Here is a 26,229-nt window from a genome sequence, read left to right as displayed (position 1 = left end):
CAAACTTGAAAATATTGAAAGGCCTTGTGATATCGAAACTTTACGTTGCTTCAAGGCGTGCAAAATGATTTCAGTCAAAAACTTCGCGAAAATTGCGCGTGAAGTATGAAAACGGAAGCACTTATTTTGTTTCGCTCACTTGTTCACGTTAAGAGCTTGAAAAGATTTCATGAGATAAGCTGTTAAATTATACCGATGCAATTGTATATTTGTATTGTTTTACACAAATTTTGATACAATTTTCTAATTTATATGTAAGACAATATGCGAAACCAAAACAGCTGGTTTTTTTTATTAATTCTAGACCCCTTAAATTCTAAATAGCAGCGTCAATATACGGCTCAGTTCCGAAAAGAAATTAAGTTCAAATGAAAGAGATACACGTACCAAATTATTTGATTTTTACAAATAATCTTTGAAAAGTTTCCCAGCTTTATACATTGAAAATTGAGTGCCAAAAGTGATGTTGAATTCTTTAATCTAATTCATCGACATCATCTTCATCGTCTGTGGCTTTTCGAGGCGGAACTTCTTTCTCATCTCCGCCAAAGTCCAGTGCAACCTCGTCCATTCCCTGTTCCTCCTTCACTTCCGGCCCTCCTCCGACGTTTTCGGTACCGGCTTCACCGGAACCAGATTTCTTCTTTTCACTCTCCAATCCTTTAGATCCACTTAATTTCTTACTACTCTTTCTAGATCCACCCAATCCACCTGAAGATTCCTTCTTGGATCCCACTACTCCGGCGGAATCTTTCTTTGTTCCACCTGATGATCGTTTTTTGGATCCACTCAGTCCAGCTCCTAAAGAATCCCTCTTCGATTCCCCAACTCCGAGAGAATCTTTCTTAGAGTCAACTAATCCGAGTGAGTCTTTCTTAGTTCCACCCATGGATCCGCTAATTCCGCTTCCACCTTTAGTGTCTTCACCAATACCATCTTTAAAGATACTCTCATCCCTCGACTCACTATCTCTCGGTTGGCTGAAAATCGCATTCGATTTCTCGTCATCTTCGGCCCCTGATCGTTCCGAAAATGCAATCTCAGGACCGCTCAAACTCTCACGTCCCGACTTGTCTTTTGCACTTTTGTCACCCTCAAGTGGGGGAGGACCATCTGAGTCTTTGCCCAGTGCTGGAGCTCCGTCAACACTATCCACTTTTTCATCATCATTGTCGCCCGAAAGTCCTCCAAAGTTAGCTGAAGGCGGCTTCTCATCCATATCTTCACTTTTTGGACCAGGCTTGTTGTCAGTCTGAAGAAAATCTGAAGTTTGCTGCTGACTTTGTCGCTGCTGTTCTTGTTTCTGGCTCTCTGTTTCGAAAGGTAGATAAGGTTGATCTTCTTCACCCTCGTCCAGAAGCCGACCGGTGAACTTTGAAACTTCGCGCTGTTCACCGACCAGCAGATTGCCTTCATCGTCCTCATTTTCAGGCTTTTCCCACATTGGTGGGTTCCAGCGATCAATATCGCCCATATCATAAATACTCTCTATGTCATACTCACGCTCGTTGGTCTTAAACAGCACCTTCATTTTCCTGTAAACATGGCGATCTTCATCATCACGATCTCGTTCCTCAAAAATGTTTTCCAACTCTTCTTCAAACTTATGCAGGAATATAAGCAAGTCTTCAATTAACCGACGCTGGTTTATTTTATGTGGAACGAAAGTATTGTCCTCGTTCAGAAATTCGAGGGCCTCACGTGCTTGTCGCTTCCTTTTCTTCTTTCGTTTCTTGGCTCTTTTCTTCGACTTCTTTCGCTTCTTCTTTCTCTTTTTCTTTCTTTTCATCCTCTCCTTTTTCTCGGCTTTTTTCTTCTCTTTCTTTTTTCTTAACTTGTCCATTTTTTTCTCGTCTCGTTTCCTTTCAAGTCTGTTGGCGGTGAGTGCGGAGGCGTTCGAAACATCGGATACGTCAGAGACATCAGAAACGCAGGAGATATCGTCCGAGTCTATTGATCCAATAGTCGAGATGGCAGATGTGCTAATGATGCTACTCCTGTCTGCAGATAGGGCCGATGAGGTGTCTGAAAAATATTTTTTATCATCCTTCAGTTAACCTCTGGATGCAATTGATACTTTCCGTTGGATTGAATTACGCGAAAGAAAAGTGTTCGATAAAAAATTCTCATCGATTCGCTTAAAACAACATTTGACATAGTATTCGCATTCACATTGATCTTATGCTTAAAAGCAAAGCAGAATATTGAATAGTCATAACCCATAACTTATTCACGTCAGTACGTCTGGAGGGGCGGCGGGGTGATCAAGGGATTACGGAATCTACAAATCGGCTAAGAATCGCCCGTCACACCATTAATATATGTCTCCGGAGCAGTTTTGGTGAGTCGCATGCTTAGAAATTAGTTAGGCTCTTATATCTCTGCTAAGTTATTTAATGCCCTCAGGATTTACCAGTTTATCGCGGTTCTCAAGTCGAATACTGAAGAAAATTCAGAAGCGCGAAAAATTGCATAAAACGATCGAGAGTACTCTGTAAAATAATTGCTATAAATTTTGTTTGAGAACAATTTTTGGATCCCACCTCCACCGACGCTAGAAGCTCCGTCGTCATCGCCATCAACGGACATGGAGTCATAGGAGGATCCGTAGGAGGACACAGAACTCACATCAGACCCCACACTGCTCTCAGTCCCTCCACTGAACACAGACCCTGCCACAGATGTGGAGGCAGCCGAAGACCTCCGCGAAGACCTTCGCTTCTTCTTCTTCTTGTCATCCGCGCCCAGGAACTCCATGCTATAATGGAACGCCTAGGGTTATGTGGACTATTTTGTGAATGCAGAAAGTTCAATAAGCAATCTAAATATTTCCATCAGTTGCCCTACCCCCTTTGAACACAAATTGGATCATTAGTAGCCAAATATAATTTTAAAGAAGAAAATCATTGCCTGCATGCATGCACTCAAATGGTGAGTCAAAGTATTTTAGAGCAGTTGTTCTCAATTGTCATCGCAGATAACTTGAAGCAAAATTTCTCTCAGTTCAAATTAGCATCAAAAAGAGCAACTTAAAATTTGATATCGGATATAGAGAGAGCAATGATGTTGAATGGAACACCTGAAATTTGGGTCTCAGATGATGTGATTGAAAAAAAATTTGCATTTTATGACATACATAAACTACGAAGCAACTCAATTTACCAGGATGAGCTCCTCGACCCGAAACAGGTATTGGACAGACGGACTTGGGGACAGACAGGGGGTCCATACAGGACAAGCGAATGTCAGGTATTGGTCAGACTGAATAGACCCTCATGACCCTGGGCCAGAACAAACTGACTTTGGTCATCCTGGCCAGACTGAACTTTGAACAAACTTAACTTGTGGCCAACGATAAACTGGCTAAAGATAATGGCCAAAGATATGAATTATCCAAACAAAAATCGTTAACCAGGACCCACGAGCAAGACCGGTCTTAATATTGTATAATGCTATAAAAACCTGAAATTTTGAAAACGTTTCCGTTTAAAGAATGAGTGGTTAGCTTTGGCAGTAGGGGTGGACTGAGGGTGTCCATTTTTTAAGAATAAGAACCGCTCATTACACCATGAAATTCGATAAATTGCATACTTGTAAGCATGCTTTACTCGCAGACTGGTAAAGCTCTAAGGTTCACATAATGCCCTGCAGGCTTTACCCTGTTAATCCCGTTGTTGATGACAAAAATAAAAGCGTCAGAAGAAAAGCTGTTCCATAATGCAAAAAATGCATAAAAACGACCACAGAAATAAGGTAATAGCCAACTTTGGCTGAGAGCCGATAACTAATCTTTGTAGCATCTTCGTTTGAGAGCAATTAAACATAAACGGACCAACGTCGGTTGAATTTCTATCGAACGACAGACGGGGGGGGATTTGACTAGAGCTGGATGCAGCTCCGACTGTTTTACGAGTGCAAAAACCAACGACTCTATAGGGGTATGAACCTCCGGACCATCAGATTGCCAGTTCAACATCGTAACCACTAAGCTACAATGACTTTGATTAGTGGCTCACAATAGCTTTTATATTAGCAACAAACTTCATTTCAAAGTGAGAGCAAGCTAGATCACTCAAAAATGAAACAATCGAAATCAAGCGTGAAAAAGACACTCAAGATGTCAAAAGATGTTTTAGAACAAGAGCCCGAAACGTTCATGCACACGTTGACACTAATTGTGTCAAACTTCGTACGAGAGCAGTCAATTTTAATAAATTGTTCATTTTTGTTTCCAATTAAATAAAGGGTTATTTAGTGCGTACAAAAGTGCATGTACAGTCGAATTGAAGCAGGAATTTACACTTTTAGATATCTATTGGATCCGTTCTGAAATGCTTTGTGTTTTTTTAAGGAATCAAAAGCAATATTTCAACATGATATTTGAGATTCAGCTAACAGTTATTAAAAGACAAACAATTTGTTTGCGGTGGACATAAACATTGTCCAGACTATGAGCTCGGTAGCATCTCATGAACTCCTGTCCGCGACTCCTGTCCATTTGGCCTATACCTGTCTTGGAGCACGGACTTCATCCTGGGAACGTTGTACTAAATACGGTATCCAAAAACTTATTACTGGACGATTGGAAATTTAAAAGACATATGAGACAGAATCAAAAACCAAGTTGTCCTTGAGAATAGCGACGCTCGCTGTCTCCGATTGATGCGACAAAACTAGTTTCAACAAATATTACTCACTCTTCATCATCAGCACTAATGTCTTGTGAATAATTATATCCTGAGAGGTCAGACGCATTGTTAGTCTCCTCGTTGTACATTGTGTCGTTCTCATCTTTCGCCCCCTCTGCTGGCTCCTCCTGCACAATCTGCGGACCATCTCTGTCAAAGGAATCATTCTCTACGTTATCCGAGTTCACCAGACCATCTGCTCCTTCGTCTGGTTTGTCGTACGTGTTTGCTGCTGTATCTTCTTGAGTTTTGTCTTCGTCGTCATCGTCGTCATCTTTAATTTACATCGCCAAATGTATAAATCGAGAAATGGGACTTATGCTTAAGTAAATTTTAAGTTTATATTTTCAATTTTACTGTCATTCAGGTTTGTGTGGTAGAAATGTGGTAAAATGTGGACCATGTATTCCAGACAAAAATTGGCCATGACAATCTAGACAAAGTTGGTCATGACCAATTAATCCCGATAAAAAATGTCTAGGACTTGAAATAATAAGAATTGGCTCAAAAGAATTTGACAGAGCACATTTATGTCTCAAATTTACAGGACTGTGAGAGTTTTTGCAACCTTGAATCGGAAGTGCGACGATTCGAAACTGAGCGACTATGATAAAACAAAAGTCTGACCATATTTTTGTCTGATTATTGGGAGGAGATAAATATTAACCCAAAAACATTTTGAAAGATACGATTTACATAAAATATAAAAGCTCTCTACACATAATCAATTAAGAGGTAGGATTTCTTATCAGAAGCATGGTTAAGAACTCATTTTGGTTATCAGAGCAGGCATATTTAGTTAAGATTTAGTTAAAACTGTTGCGAACTGAAATTTAAACACCATTATCTCAAAAACTACATGTCCGATTTAGTTCATTTTTTTCATGTGCTATAATGTAGACCAGTGCTAGTCACTGCCAAGTTTGCTCAAAAACAAACTATTAGTATGGGAGCTATTTACGAAAAAAATTGCCAATTGTATTAAGGTTGCTTTTAGAAGGTAGCCATGCTTCTCCTTTTAAGATAGAACTCTCTTTTTCACTCAGCGTGTATAACTTACATATGTCGATCGATGCACAAACTTTGGATTTGATATTTTTTTGAGTTTCTGAGTTATTGTCAAAAAACCGTATATATTTTTTTCAAATTTGGACATAGCTGAAAATGTCAAAATTTGTTATTTAGTTCAGGTTACTTGTCATTGTACTTGTTTACTAAATGCTTCCTCTCGACTCAGCTATCATAGTGCTATCTGATCTGTTTCAATCAGTTTCAGTCATTTTTACACACGCGTTCTTCATATATTTGCTATTAATAAATTTATACGAAAGGTTCTGATTAACACAACGGAAATGCAGTTTACATAAAAGAAGATTCTGTTGATTCTTTCAAAAAAAAGCTCTGAAAATTATGTACCGTTTATAAATATGATTTGGTTTTGATGTTGCTAATACATTTGGTTTAAAACATTTGGTCTGCACAACCTCTAAATCTGTTTCAAAAAAAGCAACAAATTCCTTCTGGAGACTGCAGTGGTTGTATGTCTCATCCGTCAACTGAATTTGAACCCTTGGAAGACGCCGAAAGTTAATACCAATCTTGATAAATATTTTGCCCTTGACGAGAAAAAAATTGAAGAGATGAATCATTACAGCACACGAGTCTCATCAAAGCACAAAGCAGATCTTCAAGAGACACAAAGAAAATTGTCTTTGAAAAGATATGTACTTCCTGCATTGGGGGACCTGAAGAAGAATGGTGACGTCAAAGGCAGTAAGCTTTGTCATAGAAGCAACATCTTCCTTCGTTTCATCAGTAAATGGAGATGACGAGGAAACAAGACAAAATTTTGAGCCAAGACAGATCCCCAGCGCAACTGAGACACCAACTGATCAGCCAAAATCGAAAAATGTCGTGCCCAATGTTTAAACGGAATAAGATTTGCAACTCAAAGAAGCGCGAGCTGAAAAAAACGTCCAGTGCAACTGAGGCCTAAATATGAGATGCAGAAAAAAAAACAGAAAAGACAAACTCGAGAGACTGAAGAGCAATTGAGACAACTCGGAGAGCAGAAAACACACGAAAAGTTGGAACTTGAAATTGACATCGACGTAGAACACGAGCTTCGTTCTGAAAATTCAGAAAAGTCATTTGTACCACATATTGGGGACTTCTTGCGCAAGATTAGCTGCAGCGACCAGGAAGACTGTTTGGGTGAAAACCAAAAAATTACTCAGGGTGGCAATCAACAAAAAGCAAAAGATGTTGAAGCCGCATCTCAGCGGAAATACAGTAACAGCTGATTGGGGTCACTGATGTCAAATGGCAACTCTTGAAGACATGGATTGCTTGGCAGTGCTCCAATCGGACACTTTCCGTAGCGGTCAGCTCAAACCAAAGGCAACATAGTAAGTATCAGATTTCTGATACCTCGCAATCAAATTCGAAATAGAGCTCTTATCAGTTTGATATGTACCCAGTCAGTTCTGCATTTAATCGCCCTTTGTCAAAACCTAAATATGGAGAGAGAATATAATGCCGATCCACTCGAGTGGCCAGAATGGAGTGGCATCTTTTTGTTGAAAGTCGATTGTAGTACCATATCATCATACAACGAAAAAATGACGCATTTGAAAACGCTGTTAGTAGGGTCGGCAAAAAGATCGCTGGCTGAAATGGGCTATTCAGGGAGTTGTGTACCACAAAGCTAGGAAAACTCTTGAGCGCAAATTCGGTCAGCCCCACTTGATAATAGGATCGCAATTGACTAAAATTCAAAATCATCTACAATTACGGCCTTACGTTAGTGCAAGTTTTAATATTCTTTTTGACACAGTCGGAAAATCTGTAAACGTTCTGCAACAAATCGGTCACAGCAACGGTTTGTTTTAATCAATTAATCAAGACATTACAGTTAAAAATCTACCGGCAGACAAAAACGCAGATGGTTTGCATACATTGAAAATGTGAAAATTTGTTATTTAGTTCATGTTACTTGTCATTGTACTTGTTTACTAAATGCTTCCTCTCGACTCAGCTATCATAGTGCTATCTGATCTGTTTCAATCAGTTTCAGTCATTTTTACACACGCGTTCTTCATATATTTGCTATTAATAAATTTATACGAAAGGTTCTGATTAACACAACGGAAATGCAGTTTACATAAAAGAAGATTCTGTTGATTCATTCAAAAAAAGCTCTGAAAATTATGTACCGTTTATAAATATGATTTGGTTTTGATGTTGCTAATACATTTGGTTCAAAACATTTGGTCTGCACAACATCGAAATCTGTTTCAAAAAAAGCAACAAATTCCTTCTGGAGCCGGCAGTGGTTGTATGTCTCATCCGTCAACTGAATTTGAACCCTTGGAAGACGCCGAAAGTTAATACCAATCTTGACAAATATTTTGCCCTTGACGACAAAAAAATTGAGGAGATGAATCATTACAGCACACGAGTCTCATCAAAGCACAAATCAGATCTTCAAGAGACACAAAGAAATTTGTCTTTGAAAAGATATGTACTTCCTGCATTGGGGGACCTGAAGAAGAATGGCGACGTCAAAGGCAGTAAGCTTTGTCATAGAAGCAACATATTTCTTCGTTTCATCATTAAATGGAGATGACGAGGAAACAAGACAAAATTTTGAGCCAAGACAGATCCCCAGCGCAACTGAGACACCAACTGATCAGCCAAAATCGAAAAATGTCGTGCTCAATGTTTAAACGGAATAAGATTTGCAACTCAAAGAAGCGCGAGCTGAAAAAAAAACGTCCAGTACAACTGAGGCTTAAATATCAGATGCAGAAAAGATAACAGAAAAGACGAACTCGAGAGACTGAAGAGCAATTGAGACAACTCGGAGAGCAGAAAACACACGAAAAGTTGGAACTTGAAATTGACATCGACGTAGAACACGAGCTTCGTTCTGAAAATTCAGAAAAGTCATTTGTACCACATATTGGGGATTTCTTGCGCAAGATTAGCTGCAGCGACCAGGAAGACTGTTTGGGTGAAAACCAAAAAATTACTCAGGGTGACAATCAACAAAAAGCAAAAGATGTTGAAGCCGCATCTCAGCGGAAATACAGTAACAGCTGATTGGGGTCACTGATGTCAAATGGCAGCTCTTGAAGACATGGTTTGCTTGGCAGTGCTCCAGTCGGACACTTTCCGTAGCGGTCAGCTCAAACCAAAGGCAACATAGTAAGTATCAGATTTCTGATACCTCGCAATCAAATTCGAAATACAGCTCTTATCAGTTTGATATGTACCCAGTCAGTTCTGCATTTAATCGTCCTTTGTCAAAACCTTAATATGGAGAGAGAATATAATGCCGATCCACACGATTGGCCAGAATGGAGTGGCATCTTTTTGTTGAAAGTCGATTGTAGTACCATATCATCATACAACGAAAAAAATGACGCATTTGAAAACGCTGTTAGTAGGGTCGGCAATAAGATCGCTGGCTGAAATGGGCTATTCAGGGCGTTGTGTACCACAAAGCTAGGAAAACTCTTGAGCGCAAAATTCGGTCAGCCCCACTTGATAATAGGATCGCAATTGACTAAAAATCAAAATCATCTACAATTACGGCCTTACGTTAGTGCAAGTTTTAATATTCTTTTTGACACAGTCGGAAAATCTGTAAACGTTCTGCAACAAATCGGTCACAGCAACGGTTTGTTTCAATCAATTAATCAAGACATTACAGTTAAAAATCTACCGGGAGACAAAAACGCAGATGGTTTGCACACATTGAAACTGCGTCGCATAATTTGAAGCTGCCGATTTTGATTTAATTGAACAATTGGCTACAAAAAGAATCTTTGGTTGACAAGCGAATGAAACTGCTGCCACAAAGCAATTCCCAGAAAGTTTGTAAAAAACACAAAATAGCGTCCGATCAACTAAAGATCAACCAAAAAGCTCCTTTTTACTAACGATAGTGAGATGATTTCAGAGATGCCCTCTTCACGACGGAGATCATCCGCTTTGGAAAGGTAATAACTCAACATCTTCTCTATCATAGAATAGTCAGAAGCGGTAAAACAAGCTAATCTCAAAAGCTTGCCGGGAAGGTATCGCGCCAGAGATTGCAAATCGAAACTCAAAAGCGGCATATGCGGCTGTGAAAGAAATCACAATAGGATGTTACACAATAGACAAAAGGTGACACAGCTAATGCAGTCGCCAGATCAAACAAGTGAAACGAGCCTGGCAAATGAGACAGCTTTGTCGGGCAAATACCTCCTCCAAGTTGCACCTTTGCGCAACTACGCTGAAGTCGGAAGTTTTGTTGAAACTAAAGCTATTTGCGACACCGTCTCCTCTCAAACTTGGATAGACGAAGATTTAATACAATCTATAGGCCTTGAGCCAGAAAACACCTTGATGTCAGTGACTGGGGTTCATGAAACGAACTCAATCAAATGTTTGAAAATACAGGACAAGGTTGGGCCGGCCCATCAAATCAGCCACACGTTAAAAAAAGCAAGTAGTTTAAAAAAATTCTATTTGGAACCTCGGTTTACAATGTAATCAATCTAAGTAAATGTTATCCACATTTATTGTGTATAAGATTGAAGAAGATTGACCTAAAAGACGTAAAAGTGATTCTTGTTTAAGACGCGTACTCTCTAAGACTTTAGAGTACAAATTTTGTGGTAAAAGTCCTCTATGGTCAGCAAAAGTTCTATTAGGCTGGATTTTAAGTAGTCCACAGCCAAATGGTGAAAGACCAAAGAGCAGTTTCCTATGCAGCGATAGCCAAGAATCAGAAATTGTGAGAAAGTGGTGGGAAATTGAATCCTACGGCACAACATTTTAAAAAACAGCAGATATACTTAATATAAAAAGTCTCTTAAAGAACTAGAGAAGACAACGTCAAAGCTTCCAGAACATTTCCAAATTCAATTGCTTTTTACTGAAGAAGAACAAAAACTTGATTGAAATATTCCTTCATCCCTCGGACATCTATGATCCCTCGAAATAAGATTGCTGAAAAACGGGTCATTTGAATATGAAGTAGAGCGATTCAATAAATAAAGATTTAGCAAAGGGTTACATCTGCTTGCTTCAGAAAGGTGAGTTTGAACGTCAGGATGTTTAGTATCGGCGTCACCATCCAGTTGTAAACTCAATAAAACCAAAGAAAGTCATGAGAAGTTTGCAATGCTGCAAAAAACTTTCAAGGATGCTGTCTGAACGACGTTTTGATGACAGTTTCAGATCTTTTTTAAAATGTTATTAGAATCTTCAGATTTTGAGAAAAATCTGGTGCACTAAAACCAGATGTTGAAGAGGAAGCTATCTCAGGTTTTTGTGGACAGATGAAGACGGTAAGCTGTTACCGTAACAGTATAACTGGCAATTTTTTAGGACTAAGTCATCTCCAACATGTGCAATTTATGCTCTCTAACTGTATTCAAAACTGTCTGGAACGTAACATGGCAAGTAGGAAAAGATAACTTTTATGTGGACGATATGCTTGTCTAGATTTACTCAAGAGTACAAACATCTGAAGTAATCAATGAACTGAAACAATTGCTAGCAAAAGCAGGCATCATTCTCACAAAAAATCTTTTCTACTTTCGAAGAAAAATTTGAAAACAGTGACATTACACCAATAAAAAGCAAAGATCACCCTAAGGTCTTGGGAATTGATTGAATAGCGGGCGATGATCTGGTAACGGTTCGGAAGGACCAAGAGTTCCGCCAGAAAACGAGTTGTAATTGTTTGAAAACAATTGCAAAAGTGTTTCAATTGTTTAATCCTCTGGAATTTATCGCACCATTTGTCATTCAAGGAAGGTTATCAATGAAACGAATCAAGCAGACATTAAGTCAAAATTGGGTTTTGCCGATAGCAAATAACACCGAGTTTAACAAGTGGGTGCAAGAATGGAGCAACTCAGAACATTTTTTTCATTTATTCGTTCCAAGATGGTACAATCAAGATTTTTGTGACAGAGTTGAGCTCCCTTGAAAGGTTGGCTCCCTCGAAGCACCACACTGTACCAAAGTTTGAGTTAATGGCAGCAGCTACAGCAAACAAAGATAAAGATCTAATTTTGCAAGAACATAGAATTGCGTTTGCGTCAATATATTTGTGGAGCGATTCAACTTTTTTTATAATGACTGCGTAGTAGTAAACAAAACCAGCCTACTTAATTTGTTAACTGGTTAACAGAAGCTCCAGACAGCTCAACAGTTAATCAGCGGAGACATAAAGTTGGAGCTGACAACCCTGCTACTTTGGGAACCAGAGGTCTCCATAAACGAACTGATGCAAAGTGATGAACGAACCCTATCGGCCGAAGAGCGCAATCAACGAAACAGAAGAATGGGAGCAAGAAAAAGTAATGCCCGATTGAGAAGAAATTTTTGCCATTTTTTGGAACGAAAAATTAGCTCTAATTGACTGAAAACAGTTCAATAACTTCAGAAAACTCCGAAATGAAATTGCGAGAATATTGAGCCTTAAAAAAGAGAAGAAAGAAATAACACCTGATTTGCTTGAGCAAGAAGAAAATCAAATTTGGGAGTTAGTCCAGAGATGAAGTTACACAAAAGAAATAGCGTCATTGAAAAAATGAGACTGTCAAAAACAACAGTGAAATTGAATCTCTGAATCTTTTGCTTATCGAAAATCTAATAGGAGCAAAAAGCCTACTTAGAAAAGGAAACGTCAGTTTCCGACAAAAACATCCTTTTATTTTACCACATTTTAGTTCAGCAGTTAAATTATATCTCGAGTTTCAGCATAAGTACAACAATCACCAATGAATGAGCATACTAGAGCTGAAATTCGGCAAAAGCTTTGTATAACTGGTCTAAGAAATGCACTGAGATTGGTTGAACACCAATGTCTACACTGTAAATTGAAGCAAAGCAAAACATCAATATCAATTAATTCAGATTTACCAATTATTGTCAGAATAGAGGAAAAGGTAACGCCGTTTATAAACACCAGTTTTGATTAATTTTTTTCCGGAGAACAGGTAAAAGATGGATATGTCTATTCTTGTGTCAGAGCAGTGCATATGGAGACTGTTCAATCACTAGACACAAAATGTTGCTTAGACGTAGTTTATCGGTTCATAGCGAGAAGAGGGAAAATAAAGACAGTTATGTCTGACAACGGAAGTAACTTTGGAGGCGCAGGAAACGAATTGAAGGCGGATTTCGAAGAACTGAACCATTCTGAAATGCAGCGCATTTTAGCAAAAAACGGAATGAAATAGACATTCGATTCCCCTGCAGCTCCACATTTTGGTGCCCCATGGAAGTCATTAGTGAAATCAAGCAGAAGAACGATTTTCAAAATTTCGAGCAAAGAACCTTTGAGGGAGGAAAACCTCTCAACGGCAAATTGCGTAGCGGAAGAACTGCTCAAAAAAAACCTCTAACAGTACTTAGTAGCGATGTTGAAGATTCGATTACGATGACTTCGAATCATTTCCTTGTTGGAGGAGGAAACGTGTCATGGCCCATTTCTCTATTCACCGATAACAAAGCTTCATATCGAAAAATGTTTCGACAATTCAGCGAGCAATTGATAGTCCTTTGGAAGCGGTGGTTGAGCGACTATCTACCGTCATTTCAAAGCAGAGCAAAATGGTGAACTGAATCAAGCGTGAGCATCAAAGTGGGAGACATAGTCTGGATAGTCAATGAGAGAGAGAGAGCTACTTCAACTGCCCTTTAGCAAGAATTCAGAAGCTCCATGAGTGAGATGATGAAATAGTCAGATTGGTAACAATGGGAACTGGTAGAAGAACGTCTTTACGACCATTAGTTACAATTTTTTCCTTAGATATTGGCCGCATTCGAGAGTACTTTCCTTGAGTCAAAATAGGACCATCCATGTTGCAGTCTGCAACTTAAATCTCGTTATCTGAAAAGCACATGTTCAAATTAGTTCATTCATTTTTCATATTCTATATCGTACACTAATGCTGGTCACTGCCAAATTTGCTCAAGTTTGAATCATTAGAATGGGAGCAATTAACGCATAAAATTTTTTTTCCCACGTCTTAAGATTGTTTATAGAACTTAAAAGGTAGCCCTACTTCTCCTTTTTAAGATAGAATTCTCTTTTTCTATCAGATTGTTTGAATCATTAGAGTGGGAGCAATTAACGCATAAAAATTTTTTCCCACGTCTTAAGATTGTTTATAGAACTTAAAAGGTAGCCCTACTTCTCCTTTTTAAGATAGAATTCTCTTTTTCTATCAGATTGTTTGAATCATTAGAGTGGGAGCAATTAACGCATAAAAATTTTTTCCCACGTCTTAAGATTGTTTATAGAACTTAAAAGGTAGCCCTACTTCTCCTTTTTAAGATAGAATTCTTTTTTTCTAGCAGAAAGTATTCTTTACAAATGTCCATCGACGCACGAAGTTCCGCTTTGATATCTTTTTTAGTTTCTGAGTCATTGTTAAAATAGTCATTGTAGATCGCGGATATTGGTTGCCTTAAAATTTAGTTGAATGTTACACTTATAACCTAAGACAGGCCAAAACAAAAACTTATCTTTCTCATCAATTATATCAATGAGAATACTTTGCTGCTTTCTTTGTCTTAATATTTTCCACAAATGTCTACGAACCACTCAATTATGCATGTTAATAGTGTTGAGCTGCTTTGGTCCGTGAAATTATGTATTTAAGGACATTTTTTAACGAGTAATCTCATTTTTACCAACGATTTTTTATAATAATTTTTGAAATAAACCGTTAAATGAAAACAAGCGTTCAAAAAACTTTGAACTCTGATGATATCGCACGCTTTGATAATAGAACTGCTGAATTTTTGGTTAATATTTTTGTACCACATTTTTTGGGCAAATTTACAAAAGAAAAGGCAAGAAAAATTGGTGTTTAGTGGTTCACGATTCCAATACCAGACCGAGTAAAGAGAAGAAAGATAGAACATTTTCAAGTTTACTTTTTGTAAAACAAGAGACGGTCTTAAAAATGTGGGAAAGGGCTTTTTTCCACTCCAAAACTAAAACTAATATCAAAAACCTGACAAAAGTTTAGTTTGAAGTTTTTTTATGGGTTCTTATTATTTTAAAGATTGTGTTTCCGTTCGAAGCTGCGGGTTTTATCAAATCGAATTGAGGCTTCACTGTCTGACACTGTGGGCCTATAATGCGACATAAATCACTTTTGATTCAAATTTACGGGATCTTTGACTTGTGGCTCAAATTAAGATGACAAAAATGATAATCGAGAACGTGTTTATAACCCCCACGAGACGTTACAATTCGATTCATATTTCTAGCGCCCCTTCCCGTGAACACCGAGCTTAAATTAAGCTTTAATTAAGTAAAGGCTAAATAAATCAGTACTGGGAAAGTTATCCGCTTTAATTAAGCAAAGGCTAAATAAATCAGTACTGGGAAAGTTATCCGAATTCAGGGCATGTTTTTCCGTTTTCCAGCACTGGAATTAGACCAGCCAAGTCATGGATTCAGTCTACCAGTGTAAAAAGGGACATGATCATAACTCTGAATCAATTTTGATATCAGACTCGTAATAAGCACCGATATTGAGTTGACGTTAGGTTAGGTCCAAGATGCTATGACTACCCTATGGCTAGGCTTATTGAAGCATTGTGTGCATGTTTGAACTTTTGGCTTATAAAATTCCTCATAAAATTTAATTTTTCATACAGTTTTCCTGATTTTAAAATCCTTCAAAATTTTTCATTTCTCTTGCATCGAACCACCTTACATTACGTGCCAAGAAGATATCAATTTGGAACGAACATGATCAAAGGTGTCCGATTCTGCTGCTATTTCGTCTGTACCCCTAGTTTGTACAAATTTATCAGCTAAAGTTGTCGGATAACAGTTTTTGATCATTTGCTTGCTTTCAGATTTTATTTCAGACTTCATTCGCTTCAAATTAATCTTATTGCACTTCTTTTATTATCACTTTCATAGTTTGACTGCTTTTATTTGCTTGTAAAAAATCAATCAATGCTAATTGGCGGTGAAACTTTCCTTTTGATTTGCTAGGTGGCCGAGCAGCCTCGTCCTCCTTGTCGCTATCCTCTCCAGCAGATCCCTCTATTGTACCTTCCTCCACTTTGCTCCCCTTTCCACCGTCCCCCTCTTCCTCCTCCTCGATATTGCTGATGTTGCTGCCTTTGGGTTTGCTACCGCTCTTCCCAGTTGCACTCAGGCGGCTTCCCCCACCTTCAAACGGAAATTATGATTTTTGGTCTGGGGTAGCAGTGGGAATGTTAATTTTTTTTCAAGAGAAAACCAATGTCAAAATGTAAAGAAAGCAAACTGGTAAGGATAAAAACCGATGAGAGAAAAAATTAAAACCCGGCATACATTTCTGGGGATGGGATATTAGGCGGAAACTCGATTAGGCGAAGTTTTTTTGCAGCCGCTAGGCGAAAATTTTGAACTAATGCTTTGTAGACATTAGGCGAATACCAATTAAAGCACTTAAGGATGGTTCTTCAAAATCTACTTTACGCTTGAGTGTTCCTAACAAATGTCCGTACATGAAAGTGAGTAAATAAAACACATTTAATATGTATCAATTTTGCATATTTTATTTGCCCCTCGGTAACATTACGGCAAAAGTATTTGGCAAAAAAACGAAGAAAAGAGTCCAAAACATGATAAAAAATTTCTTTTCTTTAATCTAAATAGTTTAGAGTTATGGGAAGTGAAAAGAATTCGAGAAAAAAAGGTGCCATAAAAGCTGGATTGACATAAAATGAAGTGCTACAAATACTCAATTTTAAGAAAATGTGCCCGTTTTTGTTAGCTATTATCATGTAGAGACAATAGTTAGGGACACGTGAGTACTTTATAGCGTTAAGTGGATTTTGAAGTACCGCTGATAAGGGTTTTAATTGGTAGTCGCCTAATGTCCACAAAACATTGGTTCAAAACTTTCGTCTAATGGCTGCAAAAAATGGGCACACCTAATCATGTTTTCGCCTAATATCCTAAGCCCCATAAACCTCATTCAGATCGTATGAAGCCAAAATTACCTCTGATAAAGAGTACCCATGATAGCAATGACATCATATCCAATTGTCTCAGATAACAAGGACGTCTGATCAGACGAGAATTTAGTATCTGATTGTTGCTAAGTGCAAGCAGCTCCGGCTTAGTGATAAAATACAATAAAGATCTTTTTCATAAAATTTTACACTAATTACAGAAGAGATGTTTTTCATTTTTGATAACCTTCCGAGGAATAAAATAGTCTTTAAAGATTATGAAAAGGTTTGAAGAGAGTGATATTATTCGAATGCATATAATTGACGATAAGCATCTCCAATTAAAAAAATGATTTTTCACATTATTTCAGAATTGACAGACCGGAGCATAATGTGCAAACACACATCACCAATCCTCCTTGTTGTGCCTTCAAACATGTTGAAAAGTTCCAGCTCATCAAACTGCAACTCGAAACTTTTTCTTATCTTAATACCATTTAGTTATCTAGCACTTTTTACGTCTATACAGGTTCGCTTCTGATGAGAACACTTGGCGTTTTCTACATTCGTTTTAGTTGTAATTTAAGCCCAGAAGCACCAAATTTTATTTCATAAATTGAACCCACAATTGAGCACTCGACTAATCAACGTTCAATAGGGATTGGAGACCGGCTTTTATCTTTTTAATAGAATAATTTTCGAACAGTTTTTCTCTTTTCCGGCAAAAACTGCTTGATATCTGCTTTTGCTTCAAATATAATGTATACGTATAGTTCATATATATAGCATTACCAGGTACCAAATTTTCTAGTAACAGTTTTATAGCTTTTTCCACTTTTGTATTTTGACACTTAGTTAAAAACATAAACCAACTAAAGTCGAAAAATTGCTCTCGAATGGCATGCGCTGCACTTTAATTCAGAGCCTGTAGTCTGCATAAATTTCTCTTTATTGTTGCGAACACGTCAGCCGAAGGTAAGATTCGAACCCCACTCTCATGAGACTAATTTTGTCAATTACAAGGATGTATTAACCACTCGGCTATTAGGCCCTTGTTATCAAATCTTTAACAATCGGTTTTATTTGAAGAATCCGGTTTCACTTGAGAAATCAAAGATTATTCTAGAAGAAAAGCGCAAAACGGTCAAGCGAACAATTTGCAGAATAAAGACACACGTTTACAATAATTGCTTCTAGTTTGAGAGCAATTAAAAAACTGGATTACTCTCACTCATGTTTAATTCGTCTATAATTGGTCTGTAAGTCACGACTACTTTGCGCGGAAATAGATTTCTATAGGTATAGGAAAAAACACGGAAATCCCCCAACAGAGTTTTAGATAGGAAATAAACGACCACCCAAATAAACCCCCACAGAAACAGACCCCCACTTGACTTTTACCGAACTGCGCATTTAGCGCGTTTGGGCATGCCTTGCGGGCCATGGCCATGCATTAGCGGCCCGTGGGACTTGATATGAAACTATCAAAACCGAACAAATTATTTCGACAAAAATTCAAACCCACATTTTAGAATTGAATTTTTGTTGTGACAATTTGTTCGGTTTTGATAGTTTCATATCAAGTCCCACGGGCCACTAATGATGGTCATGGTCCGCGAGGCATGGCAAAACGCGCTCAATTCGCAGCTCGGTAAACATCAAGTGGGGGTTCATTTCGGTGGGCGTTTATTTCCTATCTAAAATAAGGTGGGGTTTTTCCGTAGGAGGTTTTTTTCCAAAACTGGATTTATGTTGGTGCCGGTATACGCTTGTAATTAGTCAATTTGTCGTCAGCCTTAGCCCAAACACCATAATGGGTCTTTAAATGTTTGTTTTTACAGCTTGTCCTTAGGCGGTTATATTGTTTATTTTTGTTGTCTGCTCATTCGTATCGAATATTTTTGTTATAGTATGTATTGAGATAGAACTTGTCATCTTTCTAGCTTGCCTTCAAGCATTGAAGACAAAAGTGATTTAGAAAGTATCACTTCTAGTGATTGCCCTCCAAAATCCATATGCTGTCTATTAAACCTAAAGTACATATCTCTGTAAATTGTAAAATATTAACTCTTAATTTTCTACTTGGTTAATGTGCTAAAAAGGTCTTTAGGTCTTTGAGCAGTTTTGCTCTTTACCATCAAATTAATTCACATGCGAATCCCGACTGCAATTTGTTAATGATTCGTTGATTATTATAATTTCATTTATTCTTGTAAAAAATGAATAAAAAACTACTCTGGAAGACACCGAATAAAGTGGTGGGTTGTGTAGGGTAAGCTACTGAGAGAAAAAAAGAACTTGAAATACCTTTGGAACCGGAAGCTAGAGTGCCAGATCCCTTAGTTGCCGACACTCTACCATCGTACAACTGGCTATCAGCAGACACACTCCCGTATTCAGTCTCCCCTTCTTTGCTGTCAACAGCCTGACTGCCAGAGACACGACTGTCTTTTGGTTGGCTTCCGGACCCTTGTGGACCCGATACACGACTACCTCTCACTTTGGGTACACCACCACTATCCTGCAAATTGACTTTATTTTAATCAAAAAATAAAATTCTGTAATGACAAAAATTTTATACAGAAAGGAAAACTTTTAAACATTTTTTCTTGTTACTTGTTCATAAAAAATGCGCTGAAACGTGCTGACATAATGTAAGAAATACGCGCAAAACGTTCAGGTATATCTAAATGATCAGGCAACAGTCCGCAGTCAAAGAAAATCTTTTCATCTGAGCGCATTATCAAACACGTTTGTGCTGAAAAGACATGCTGAAAAAAAAGGTAAGATATGGTGAAATTTTCAGGTAACTGTCAATCGACCGACTGTTCATATTTCATTTTTTCTGAAAGTGTTCAAATACAAAGAATGTAATCTCGGCCTGACCTCTGAGACAAAAACATAAGAAAAAATTACTTATCGGTCTCCTTTTTGGCAGAAACAGAAACGTAAAAATGAAAATAGTAGCGATGATTATTTTTGACATGGAGCAAGATCTAGTAATGGATGAAGTAATACAAAACTTGGAAACAAAAACATGCAGTGATATTTGTGCTCTAACTTTTTTGCTATCTTCTCCTATGGCACTGATATATTCACTGAGATCATCCGCCTCCGTTGCCTCATCTTCTGCCTCTGATTTCTCGTCCGCTGTCTCTCGATCTTCTGCCTCTGAAACTCCATCTGCTTCTGTCCCCCCATCTGCCTCAGAGAAATCCTCCATCGACACACTTGGTCCCTCCAGATCCTCCTCATCCACATCACCATCCTCTGTCATCATCTGGGAACCCTCTGCTCGCGACTATAAGTAATTCTAGTTTAAAATTGAAACTTTTTATTAGTTTTTTTAGCAATTGTCTAAAACATTAATTTTTTAAAAATTTTTTCATATTTTTTTATCCTTTTACAAAAACTCAACTGTTTCCTCACGTGTACTTGTTGTCACTCAATCTTTTTAAACCTTAAAAACGAACCAATATCAACCCCCTACCCCCACCCCTATTTGCTAACAAACTTGAACTGCTTCCCAAACGCATTACACGACAGGCTTTTTTGCCTTTTGATGGCCTTTTGAGTATTTATATGTAAACCTCATTGAACAATGCTGTTTGTTTATACATACTTGAGAACAACTTATTATTATTATTATTATTATTATTACTTCTGGTTTAAAGCACAATAAATTGACAGAAAATAAAGTCGGTTTCTCATTCGTTAAGGAGAGCTTTCTCTTGCGACAGAACACGACGATGCCAATAAAACCCGAACATGCCCCACTTTCCTTGTCTTGAAACTGAGGAAACTGCAGCTTTCTTAATTTTATATTGGGATTTTCTTACATTTTAGGAAGTATTAAATACTGTCTGCATTGAGAAATGAAAACAGAACATCACAGACGTATTTCATCTCAAACCAAGAATATAGGAGCTTCAAAAATAATGAAATCAGATTCAGGCTAATAAGAACAAAACCGACTAAGGTCGGGGAAAATGTGCTCCTACGATTGGGATACTCCTGCTTGGCTTCATAAGTTGCGAGCTGCGGTTTCGGGAGGCTAGCTCTAGCTTAATTGAACTAGTGTGGGGTTAGTGCAGCGGGGGAAGTCGAGCGCGGTGCGTTACGGGTGAAGCGATGTGCATGGGATGGGGGAATGGGAGTGGGGGTGAAGGAAGGCACATGAAAGGTTTTAAATGAACTTAATGTCTTCGGGGCGTTACATGTTTATCCCGTCACTTTTTGCCCTCCGGACTTCACCTATAAATCCGGTATCTGAGGAAAAAAATTTAAAATGAACGACAAAAAGTTGGTCAAGCAAAAAGTTTCATTACAACAGATTGCAAGAAGAAAAAAATTGCTAGAAACTTTGTTTGAGAGCAATCAAAATCAACAAAAATGTACAAAGCTAATAGCAACGCAAAAAAATAGTAGCAACTTACAGACCAAATAGAAACATCAAGTATAAGTAATTAGTTCACTTTTACAATGTTTTAAGATACAAAGAAGAAAAAGATCCGTCTAATTTATGGAATTTACCGAAAAAAATTGGCAATGGTAGAGGCCTGCAATATTCAATAAATCTCTTTAAGTAACGGGTCAAATTTTCGATGTTAACTATCTGACAATTGTGCCCCGCTTTTTCACCCCTGTTCATTTAACCCCCTATCATTTAACCCCGATTTTTCACCCCTGTATCATTTAACCCCTCTGTCTTTTATCCCCTCTATCATTTCACCCCGATTTTAATCTTTCTATAAAATAAGGATTATTAAATTAGCAATATAATTATTTGGCCATGCCTCCCGAGCCATTGCCATGCCTCAGCGGCCCGTGGGACTTGATATAAAACTATCACAACCGAACGTGGGATTGATTTATCCATCTATTTATGACAAAGCATGCCTTTAATGTCAACTGCTCATTGGCGGGATGAAATGCTTGAGGGCGAAATGATAGAGGGGTTAAATGATCGAGAGGTTAAACGAACAAATTTATTGCGGCTGAGCTTAACAACTCAGAAATCAAATTGAATAGCGCTTCAAGGTCATTTCAAGCCTTAAAGCTAGAATAGCACGACAAGCGAAATTTAATGCTACATTCTATTGAAGTCATACGGATTTGTTCATTTTCTTGATTATTTATATTTAGCAACTATTATTAGTACGCAATCGTCATTCATGAAGTCAAACTATAACTCAAACTCGAACTACCTTAACAACCGGCAAAACAATACTACGACTTAACAGTATTGCATCAGATTCTTTGCGATTGGATTGCGAATCAACCTGTTATTGATACAGAATATTCGACAAAACTTCTACATGGTTAACAAATTTCCCATGACATCAAATTTACACTGAAAAAGTGACGTTATGGAAAAGTGTTCACATTCTGTCGACATCATTATCTACAACCAATCAACATTTGAATTTGACTTGTAAATCCACGTGACTAGCAGCATAAAAGGAGCTTGAAAAACTACCAAAAATCAGAAGAAATTTGCAATTTTGGTCAAATTAAACTGACATAGAGTGCGTATTGAAGCACACTCTCTTGAGCGGTAAATAACTTGTTATCGTGTCTTGTTTCTGTAGATCAAATTAGTGATTGTACAGCCTAACTTTACTCTGACTTATTGAAAATAGAATTGACTTTGAAAATCTCAAATTTTCACATTGCGGAACAAAGTTCTAATAAGTTGAGTTACAGAGCAGATAAACTGTTCGTTCTGGTTTCATTCATTTACCAGTTGCCTAGGCTGAGTCCAGTTTCTTGATCGGTAGATCTGAGAACTTGGTTACAAAGATATACAAAACTTTGTATTTCGCCCATGTATTAAGATTGGGTACAAAACATAAAAGATAGCCCCACCAACGCAGTTTACCCAGCGTTGTTTATTTTTACATCAGATAGTAGGCCTATCTAACGCTCATAACCCTGTGAAATTTTATCTCACTAGTAATTGTGGTTAAGGAGATATCATTGAAAAACATCTAATTTGAGACTAATTGGTTATTTGAAACTTTGGACTTTTACTTAATTGAAACGAAGTTATTTGTTATTCGGCAAAGCTGAACAAGCTGTTATTTGACATTATTGAATATCAATTAATGCAACGGCATTCTATAGTATAGCGGATAATACAGTTCAAAAAAGTTAACTGCAAAAGCACAATGTCCGGACAGATTTGAAACCGCTGAAACGAACTGGGCGGTGTAAAGTTTTCCTTGACTTTGATAGGAGAGCAGCCGTTACATTTGGTACGCCGACCCGGACAGTGGAAGGCAAACTGCTGTCCAACTTGATGAAGAGATTGCCAAAGGCAACCCCAAAAGAGAATCAAACAAATCAACAGCAACAGGCTATTGAGGCGAACAGAAGAGTGCATTTCACAAAACACGATGAAGAATTGACCTCTTTTAAACGGAACAAGCGAAGCAAACAGCAACCAGGCAACTCGAGCACAACCAGCAGAGAGGAGCTTCAATCAACAGCTCACAGGTACGACAAGAGATTCCGAGACTTAGTAGAGGAAGTCAACACTAAAAGAAGTCTTGGCTACAAAATAATTGAATATTCAGATCGACCCAACAAATTAAAGGTCCTCTATCAACAGACTGTCCACCTCCTAGAGGAAGAAATACCCAAGCAACTGCAACGTCGAAACAAGCTTGTGCCCTACCAAGCAATTTTCGTTGAAGAACATCTGAAAGAAGCAAGGAAGTGCAAAGCAAATTTGGACTATCATTGGCTTTCATATATAAGCAAAGGCACGCAACCAGAAATGAATGCAGAGCAAAACAACGCAACCCAAGCCGTGAATGACAACGAGAGCCACAACAACTACCCAACGGACAGCCCAGTTGCTCAAATAGTGCAAAACGGAGCAACAGCAAGTGGCCAAGAGACGGAGAATGTTTCGGAAACATCTTCAGCAAAGCAAAGGCGAGAGGAAAGGATGAAGAAATTCGATATCGAATTCGAAACAAAGATGCGACTGGAACAGGCACGGTTCGAGCGGAGGAAGCTAGAGCTAGAAATGCAAATGAAGGAACTGGAAACCAAGCATCAACTGCTGGAGGAAGAGCGTGAGCTAGAGCGCAAAGTGAAGAGAACAGCATTAGAGAACGATGATGCTCGTTCCCAATCCACTGGTGCTCGAGAAAAATCGCCTTTCAACTGAACCCCCAAGAAAAGAGATGTCTCTGGCTGGGCCAGCAGAATCGACAACCTTCTAACACCAGATCGATCAACAGCTCGCTTCGAAGTGACCCCTGAAGTGAACAGGCAAAGTCACTTCTCAAGATATCGCAGTTCACGAGACCGTTCCTCAAGTGTTGAAGACCGGGACGTTTCCCCCAGAGCTGGTCGACTACAAAACAACATTGGGTACGCAGGTAGCAGTAACCTACCAAAGCTGAAGTTGAACAACTTCGACGGAAACCCTCTTGAATGGCCGGAGTGGTCTAGTATGTTCATTGCTACAGTGGATCAACAACCAATACCAGAATCAGAGAAGATGAGCCATCTGAAGACTCTACTGACAGACAAGGCAAGGTCAGCAATCTCTGGAATGGGCTATTCTGGACAGTTCTATGGTGCTGCATGGAGCATTCTGGAGAGGAAATTTGGAAGGCCTCATGTGATCATTGATGCACAACTGGAGAGTCTTCGCAAAGCAAGTCAGGTGAAACCACACGACTCAACAGGTCTGATCAGTTTCTCAGTTATTGTTTCGAACTTTGTGAATGTGCTCAAAGAGTACAAGCAGATTGGTGATCTGCAATCAAGCTCGACATTGTATATGGCAGTAGACAAACTACCCCAAGTTCTCAAAGAGAAGTGGTGGTTCTATGTTGATGATAAAGATGAAGATTGGCCTGATCTGATTATGTTTGAGAAATGGCTATCAAGGATAGCATTCGTGCACGAAGGGTTTTCAGCTTTCAAGGGAGAGCGAAGAGAAGAAGACCGAAGAAGCACAAATAGAGACAAACGGTTCTCGAAAACGTCGAACTTCAGTGCAAGTTCCAACGTGAAAGAAACGAAGCAAACGCAAAGTGATCACTGTCCGCTAGCTGATGGCACTCACAAAATATGAAACTGTCCACTATTCAGGAACATGAGTGTGAATGATCGGTACGCAGCAGTGAGAAAGCAACGCTTATGTTACGGATGTCTAGGCAAAGGGCATGCAATCAAAGATTGTAAATTCAATGCGTGCGGCATCAATGGATGCATCAAGAAGCACAACCGATTGCTACACTCAGAAAACCAAATGGACGAGGGCAATCATGCAGATAACGTAAGCGCAGCTACAATCAACCAGAGTAACGAAGTTACTAGCTTTCTTCAGATAGTTCCTGTCTCAATACAGAGCGGTGGCAACAGGCTGAACACATATGCTTTGCTCGATAGTGGATCAACGGTTTCATTCATCGATCAAAGTGTGCAAGAGAATTTACGGGCCCAAGGCACCGGTGTGACGCTCAACATAGCTGGCATACACGGAACGAAGGATCTGAAGACGGAAAGGGTTCCTCTCAAAATAAAGGGACTACATTCAAAGGTGCATTCAATCGAAGCGTTTGCACACCCGTCAATCTCCTTGGGAAACACAAACTACAACTACAACAAGCTGAAGCAAAGCTTCAACCACTTGAGTGTTTTACCCAACAAAAGCTTCAACTTGATGGAAGTTGGCATCATCCTTGGTCAAGATGCTTATGAGCTACAACGACCATTGGACTACAAGATAGGAACACGAAGTGAACCTTTCGCCATTCTAACAGAGCTAGGATGGGTAGTCAGTGGACCCATGACGGGCAAAAGAAGACAAAATGTTTGTCATTTCGCCTTCACAGAAGATGTGAAAGTGGCTGAGAATATCCAAACCTGGTGGGACATAGAAACCTATGCTTCCAAAATCAACGTCGTCAGTCAGTCAAAGAAGGAACTGCAGGCACAGAAGATGCTAGAGAGTACGACGAAGTTCACAGGCGAGCGGTACGAAGTGGGAATGCTGTGGAGTGAACCAGAGCCAATCCTACCGAACAACTACAGCTCAGCCCTGGGTCAGTTTACTCACTGGAGCGAAGATTCCAAAGGGACCCAAACTTGAAGAGTTTGTATCAACAGTCAATAGATACAGATGCAAAAAAAGAATTCGTAAAGATATTGGACGAGTCCGAAGTGAAAGGCACCTTCGGGAAAGAATGGTATTTGCCCCACTATCCAGTGCTAAACCCGAACAAGCCTGGCAAAGTAAGACGTGTTTGCAATGCCGCATCAAAGTACAAAGACATATGCCTAAATGATAAGCTACTAGCAGGACCTGATCTGCTACATGGGTTGATTGGAACAATATTCAGATTCCGTGAAGGACCAATAGCCCTGACAGCTGACATCGAATCGATGTTTCTACAAGTGCAAGTTCCCGAACAGGATAGGAGTTGCTTGAGGTTTTTATGGCGTCTAAGAACTAACGAACCTGTTCAGATATACGAATATCAGCGTCACGTATTTGGAGCTAAGAGTTCTCCAATTTGCGCGAACTATGCTC

General features: G+C 38.8%; 1 protein-coding gene across 1 annotated transcript in view; it reads right to left on the bottom strand.

Moving 5' to 3' along the window:
- Positions 1–280: 280 nt before the first annotated feature.
- LOC142335692 (uncharacterized) overlaps positions 281–26,229 on the bottom strand; it is a 110,978-nt gene continuing 85,029 nt past the window's right edge. The window contains exons 14-19 of the mRNA XM_075384124.1: positions 19,732–19,971; positions 18,978–19,191; positions 15,718–15,900; positions 4,698–4,962; positions 2,544–2,758; positions 281–2,025 (exon numbers count right to left, since the gene is read on the bottom strand). Of these exons, the coding sequence (XP_075240239.1) occupies positions 476–2,025; positions 2,544–2,758; positions 4,698–4,962; positions 15,718–15,900; positions 18,978–19,191; positions 19,732–19,971 (2,667 nt within the window). The 3' untranslated portion in view covers positions 281–475. The remainder of the gene's footprint in view (positions 2,026–2,543; positions 2,759–4,697; positions 4,963–15,717; positions 15,901–18,977; positions 19,192–19,731; positions 19,972–26,229) is intronic.

This window comes from Convolutriloba macropyga, chromosome 1 (assembly GCF_964194025.1).
Source record: "Convolutriloba macropyga chromosome 1, txConMacr16.3, whole genome shotgun sequence".
Lineage (NCBI taxonomy): Eukaryota > Metazoa > Xenacoelomorpha > Acoela > Convolutidae > Convolutriloba > Convolutriloba macropyga.
This window is presented reverse-complemented; position numbering and strand designations above follow the sequence as displayed.